Source organism: Oratosquilla oratoria, chromosome 20, assembly GCF_046742065.1.
Source record: "Oratosquilla oratoria isolate Oo_2021 chromosome 20, ASM4674206v1, whole genome shotgun sequence".
Lineage (NCBI taxonomy): Eukaryota > Metazoa > Arthropoda > Malacostraca > Stomatopoda > Squillidae > Oratosquilla > Oratosquilla oratoria.
Genome location: NC_134796.1, coordinates 10001 through 17500, shown reverse-complemented (window position 1 = coordinate 17500; position 7500 = coordinate 10001). Strand labels below are relative to the sequence as shown.

General features: G+C 42.3%; 1 protein-coding gene across 1 annotated transcript in view; it reads right to left on the bottom strand.

The window, feature by feature from the left end:
- Positions 1 to 231, bottom strand: part of LOC143036011 (serine/threonine-protein kinase Chk1-like) — a 966-nt gene extending 735 nt beyond the window's left edge. The window contains exon 1 of the mRNA XM_076203269.1: positions 1 to 231. This exon is cut by the window's left edge and continues 735 nt beyond it. Coding sequence (XP_076059384.1) covers positions 1 to 231 — 231 coding nt within the window.
- Between the last annotated feature and the right edge of the window lie 7269 nt (positions 232 to 7500).

Below are 7500 nucleotides of genomic sequence, written 5' to 3'. Positions count from 1 at the left end.
TCCTTGCCCAAGAACACCGACTCTAGTCCAGCCTGAAGTGAATTTGTAACGATTCACTGTTTCTTCGTTTTCCTTCAGGACTTTGTCGCAGTGAGTCAGGGTGGCGGGCATCGAGGCAAAGCTTGTAGTTCGGCCGAAGTCCATTCCTCTCGAAGTCGCAGTCTTTTCTTTTCGGCGGATGTTGAACTCTTGGAGGCAGCGACACAAGGCGAGAAACAGTTGGACGATCATCTTGAAGAGGTAGATTCCTACAATGACTCAAGTTCCGAGGCCCAAAGGCGATACTCGCAAAGAGTCAAGAAAATATCGCAGATATGTGGTCACTTGGTGCGCCTGGGCTGATCTTCGGAAGGACGAAGCATTTGGTAGGATCACAACATATGTACTCTCTCTCTCTCTCTCTCTCTCTCTCTCTCTCTCTCTCTCTCTCTCTCTCTCTCTCTCTCTCTCTCTCTCTCTCTCTGTCTCTCTCTCTCTCTCTCTCTCTCTCTCTCTCTCTCTCTCTCTCTCTCTCTCTCTCTCTCTCTCTCTCTCTCTCTCTCTCTCTCTCTCTCTCTCTCTCTCTCTCTCTCTCTCTCTCTCTCTCTCGTGCGCTGGTGACGTAATTGAAAGTATGTTGGCCCCGCATACGCTCAGAAGTGGGTTCGAATCTCGCACAACTCTCCAATTCCCTGCATTGACTGTTACCTGTCCTAACAGTCCAAACACATAATAGGGCAAAGTCGACGACTTAGTCCACAGCTTCGCGCCTTCCGCCTCTCTCTCTCTTTGTTTTTTCAGTCCACTTTTGCTACATTTCTCTCTCTCTCTCTTTTACTTTCTCTTCTAAGAATTTTTTTTACCCCCGTCTCTCTTTCCACTTTTTTCTCATCCTTGTTTCGCTCTCTTTTCATGTAACCTCTCCTTTTCGCCTCTCTCTCTCTCTCTCTCTCTCTCTCTCTCTCTCTCTCTCTCTCTCTCTCTCTCTCTCTCTCTCTCTCTCTCTCTCTCTCTCCTGCACTTCTACTTACATTCTACTCTTTTTTCCTGTCTAATCATCATTTCTCTTTTAATTTCACATGTTTTTAAAGGGCTTCATTACATTTGTATATTTTTATTTTTTTTCTTGACGTCCTCTTGCTTACTTTTAAGTCAGAATAAGCGTTGAACTCTTTTATCAGATAAGAATTTCACTTCAAAGTTAGAAGTTTAGCGAACATATTAACACAACTTTTTTTTTTTTGTATTATTCTCCGTGTCTGTGTTATTAATTTTAATTATATATTGTTATCTTCTGAAAGTGTTGTTTTCTTATATAACTTATTACACCTGTTTTTTGTTTTTTAACCTGTGCGCTGATGACTTAAACTGAAGTGTGCTTGGTTGTGGGTTCGAATCCCGCACCTCTCTCCACTTCCCCCAGTGACCGTTACGTGCCCTAACAGACAAAGCTCACAGAGCAAAGAAGAAAGGCTTCGGCCGCAGGTAATCAGCACCCCCTGGAGTAGGTTCCTCACCTTCTTCTTCTTAATACAATAAATAGATAAATTAATAAGTCACCCTTAATACAGGTCTTTAAGATTTTAAAGGGAATTGACATCAAAAGTGACCAAATTTTTTACACTGAATGATAATCCGACAAGAAATAATGGTCTCAAACTGTCAGGGAATAGATTCATTTGGAAGTGGGTAGAAACAACTTCGCCAATCGTGTAGTTAATGAACGGAATAAACTTCCTACAGAGGCAGTGCAATGCAGCTCAGTTCGAAGCTTTAAGATTTGTTTAGATAAACACCTAAGCAAGATGCTGTAATGAATGCCATTTATTTTATATTATTTGTTTATTTGTTTGTTATCATTTCTGTTTATTATTTGCTTGATTTTCATTTATTATTAGTTATCTGTCAATTTATTATTATTTACTATTTACCTGTTTGTTTATTATTTGCGTGTGTGTGTGTGTGTGTGTGTGTGTGTGTGTGTGTGTGTGTGTGTGTGTGTGTGTGTGTGTGTGTGTGTGTGTGTGTGTGTGTGTGTGTGTGTGTGTGTGTGTGTGTGTGTGTGTGTGTGTGTGTGTGTGTGTGAGCGCGAGGGGGAGATGAAGATGAGTGAGTTAATCCTCTGAGATTGTCGTCGCCAAGCAATTTTATTCAGCTGAGGGGAACCTCGTGGTTCCAAGGACGATTTTAATCCTGTTTTTGGGCTAAAAAGTTAAATGCGTTCTGGGCTTTGCAATTGGTCGATTTTGGGCTTAAAAGAGAGGCACTATTTTGGGCTAAAATGATCTCTTTCCATGTTTCCTTGATTAGAGAGTGAATTTTCTTGGGGCTATTTTCATTCTACTATTTTCTTCTTAAATTTTCTTATTTCCTTTTTCATTTTCTTGGGCTTCTTTTTTATATATTCTTATTTGATTTTTTATCAAATTTCTTCTTTTTTATTTTCTTTCTTTTATTTATTTATTTGGTCCATTGTGGGCTTGATTGAATCCTTTATTTATTGGGCATTATTCACTGCCTCCAGGAGTTGATATCGCTCCTTGTGCGATACCAAACTGGAGGTGTCCTCCACTGAGGGACGACTGGGCTCGGCCTCCACGACTGGCGGCGCTCTTCCGAGTCCCGAGTCGCCCTCGAGGACAACCTCCAGGAGCTGATGTCTTCCTGGAGGCAGGAGGAAGGAATTGGCTCTTCGGACACCGAAGAAGAGACGTCGTCCACGTCAAATTCTTCGGTGTCATGTGCCCAGCAAGAGTTGTCTCCCCTTAGGCAGAACTTGCAACTGGACGGGAGGAGCCTTGGATATATCGTCGTGGGCTCTTCCTTCCGTATCGCTGGGGCTTCTGGTAGCACCTCTTCAAGGGGCTCGGGGCTTCTTGTAGTCCTTTTTGGAGTAGGCGTTGGACTTGGGCTTGTGGTTCTTGTAGGAGTCGGCCGGGGGGGAAGTCTTCTCCAGAGCGGAACCCCCGGCCGCTCCAATGTCCTTCCGTGGAGCTCTTCTTCTTGGTTGGAAACCTTGGGCAAGAGTCTTCTCCACGACTGGTCTTCAGGCCTCTTCATGGCCTTTCTCCAGCTAAGGGCGCCGTCGATCATAATTCCTGCCCCAAGTCTGGAATTCCACCGTGTCGAGGCTCAGCAGGTGTGACTCCGCTTGTCGCATCTCGTTTTGGTGCCGATGCTGATGGTCAGTCGGTCGGGCGAGTGGTACACAAAAGGCGACATTTCTTGAAGAGGGGAAGCATAAAACTCGGTAGTTGATAACTGACACGCGCGCGCACACACACGCGCACACACACACACACACACACACACACACACACACACACACACACACACACACACACACACACACACATATATATATATATATATATATATATATATATATATATATATATATATATACACATACACATGTTTATACACTGGCACACACACACACACTCATACGCAAACACACTCATATACAAAAGCACACGTACAAACACACACGCACGCACGCACACGCAAACACACATATAAACACACACACACACACACACACACACACACACCCTATGAACAAATGAACTTTGACCATGTTTATTTGTGGTCATACGTTCAAGCTGAACATTTGCAATCTCTCTCGACGCCATGGAACAGCCAGGAATAACAATTCGTCTAGTTTTGTCACCTATATTCTAGAACGAGGTTCCTTTCACTAACAGCGAAAGGAATCTATTGCAAGTAGTGATCACAACTTAGATTCAAGCAGCTAAAGATTTTTAGAATAGATACTTGTATATCTAAAATACCCGATTTCAGTGGAGGCAAAATTAAGCGAAAGACCTGTAGATCAGATGTGGGAAATATTTCAAAATGCGCTTACTAAGATGATTCATACTTACATCCCGTTTAAGGACAGACAACCCCCACCACCACCACCACCAATCAGGCTGAATAAAGTACTGCTAAAAAGAGACAGGCTTATAAGAAATACAAGTGCTCGGGTGCACCTAATGACTATCAATACGAAATGAATATCAGTGATAAATCAAAAGAGAATCCCAAATAGTCCTTTAGCTACATTAGGGATAAAAAAAATTATTAGGAATCACATTGGCCCACTATTATCTGCTGACGGTCAACTTGAATATTCAAATGAAAGAATGTGTGATATCTTAAACAGCTATTTCAGCTCGGTATTCGTAAACGAAACACCTCAAAGTGAACTCCAAACTGAAACCTGCGAAAAGTCTAGGGTGAACTTACTCACTGCGGTAAATATAATAAAAGAAAAAGTAAAAGGTGTATAGAAAAACTCAAAGTTAATAAAACACCAGAGCCTGACGGTAAGCATCCAAGAATCTTAAAGGAAATGATAAATGAGATTGTTGTTCCACTAGAAATTATTTTCAAGAAATCCATCATATCCGGAGATGTCCCAAAAGAATGGAAGCTAACTAACGTTACCCCCATATTCAAAAAAATTAACAAAAAGAAACCAAATAACTACAGGTCTATAAGCTTTATTTCAATCGTAGGAAAAATAATGGAAACTATCATCAGAGATATTATCTAACACCACTTAGAAAGTAACCGTTTAATAAATGATAGCCAGCATGGATTCAGACGGAAACGTTCTTGCCTGACTAACTCGAATTTTACAACACAATCATCTCGAATTATGATAAAAGAAACAATATAGACTTTGCAAAAGCTTTTGATACTGTCCTTCACGAAAGACTACTTATTAAATTAGCTTCACACGGAATTAAGTGGTAACCTATTAAGTTGGACTAGTAATTGGTTGAATGATCGAAAACAGAGAGTTGTTCTATGGCAAAACTTCTAGATGGAAAAATGTTGCGAGTGGAGTCCCTCAGGGCTCTGTTCTTGGGCCTCTTCTATTCATAGTATATATGATGATATAGACCACGAACTAATCTATTGTCTCTAAATTTGCTGATGATACAAAACTGTGCGGAATGGCAAATGATCCCTTAAACCAATTAGATATTCAAGAAGATTTAGATAAAGTACAGCAATGATCTGAGAAGTGGCTAATGAAATTTAACACAAGTAAATGCAAGGTAAAAATAACAATAAGTACGATTACAAGTTATTTAGAAATTCGTTGACAAAAATGGATAGTGAAAAGGATCTCGGTGGAATTATCAATAACGATCTCAAATCCTCTAAGCAGTGTATTTCAGCCTCTGAGAAAGCAAATAAGATTCTAGGATTGATTGCGTGATCTTTTAACTTCAAAAGTCCATCTCTCATTAACATACATACATACATACATACATATACCAAGGCTTTTTCCCCCTTACAAGGGAGGTAGCCAAAAAGGAAAAGGCATAAAATCATTTCCACCCATTCCATCCCTGAATACACTCCACACCCCTCCACCCTCCCTCTTATCTTAGCACCTCCTGAATGACGGGTCATCCCTGCACCTTGTCCACTGCCCTGGGTCAGAAGCAGTGTCGCAAGACACAGCACATCCACAGCAAGGCCGCTTCATTAAATCGGCGACCCCCTCTCCGTCCCCCCATTGCATAAAAGGAGAAGACGGGGAGAAATACCTTCGGGCTGCGTCAAATTTTGCTCACACATACTACCTCATCCCCATCCCTCCGCCCATTCCACCTCATGCAATTACAACATCATCCATATACAACCATTCTCCATTCGCCCCTGTCTTCTGTCCTCTCCCGTCCTTCCTCAACAGACATTCCCCTCTTCCCCAAAGCCCCCTTCACCCCATCCATCCACCTCATCCTAGGACGTCCCCTCATGTTCACTCCCTCCACATCTGCCTTCCATACCTCTTCACTCATTCTTTCCATGTGTCCAAACCATCCTAATATTCTTTCATCAACCCTATCTCCCAGCTCCTTTTCCATCCCTGTTCTCCTCCTCACCTCCTCATTTCTCACTCTATCTAGCCTAGTAACCCCCATCATACTTCTCAGACACCTCATCTCAAACACATTCAAACTCCTTCTCTCTTCTTCTCTTATGTTCCATATTTCTGCCCCATACAGTGCTGTTGGCACAATCACTCCTTCATACAGTCTCCTCTTAGCATCCATTCCCAAATGTCTATTCCTCATTACACTTTTTAATCCACCAAGGCATTTACTCGCTTCTCTCAATCTGCATTCTACCTCTACCTTCACTCCACCTTTTCCTGCCACATTTGCACCCAAGTATCTAAAACTATCCACTTCCTCCAGTCGCTCTCCCTTAATGCTCACTCCCAGTCTACTGCCACTTTCACCCCTTGTACATCTCATCACCTTACTTTTACCCACATTTATCTTTACCTTTCTTCTATCACATACTCTCCCAAACTCTGCCACCAACTTCCTCAATCCCTCCTCCGATCCTGCCACAAATGCAGTGTCGTCCGCAAACAACAGCTGGCTCACCTCCCACTTTTCTCCATTTTCTTTAACCATCTCCAATCACTGACCCACTACCCTTGCATTTACCTCTCGCACTACCCCATCCATGTATAAGTTGAACAGCCAGGGCGACATAACGCATCCTTGACGAAGTCCCACTTTTACCTCGAACCACTCACTCTCTCCATTTCTAATCCTGACACAAGCTCTACTACTCTCATAAAAACTCTTGACAGCTCCCAGAAGCTTTCCTCCTATCCCGTATATCTGCATAACCTCCCGCAGTGCCTTTCTGTCTACCCTATCATAAGCTTTTTCCAGATCTATAAAAGCCCCAAATACATCCTTCCCCTTTCCTATAGCTTTCTCACATATCTGTCTTACTACAAAGATCTGATCTACACAACCTCTACCTGTCCTAAATCCACACTGTTCCTTACCAATTACTCCTTCTGTACCTCTCCTAATCCTCTCAATCAAGACCCTCCCATAAGCCTTCCCAACTACACTTAACAAGCTAATCCCTCTGAAACTACTACATTCACACTTGTCCCCTTTTCCCTTGTAAAGAGGAACTATACAGGCACTCTTCCAGTCCTCCGCCACTCTACCCTCTCCCCAGCAAACATTAAATAACCTCACCAGCCAGTCCACCATCACTGTACAGCCTTTTTTCAGACATTCTGCATGGCATCCATCCAGACCAGGTGCCTTACCTGCTTTCATCATCTTAACAACTGCCCTCACTTCATCCTTCCTTATTTCTCCTCCATTTTCCTCACTCATCACTCTCATTTTCTTAGCATTTCCCACTGCAGCTATCTTTCCCTCCCTATCCTCCTTCACATTTAGCAACTCCCTAAAATATTCTGCCCATCTTCCCCTTACTGCCTTCTCTTCCATTATCATCTCTCCATCTTCACCTTTTACCTTTTCTTCTCTACTTGATTCGCCTCCTCTTCCTCTCTTAATTTCTTTCCAAAACATCTTTTTATTACTTTCAAAATTTTCTATCATACTTTTACCCCATTTCACATCTACCCTCCTCTTTGCCTCCTCTTTTTCTTTACCTCTCTTTTCTTTTCTTTGTACCTCTCATATGACTCCCTCGTCCTATTTTGTAACC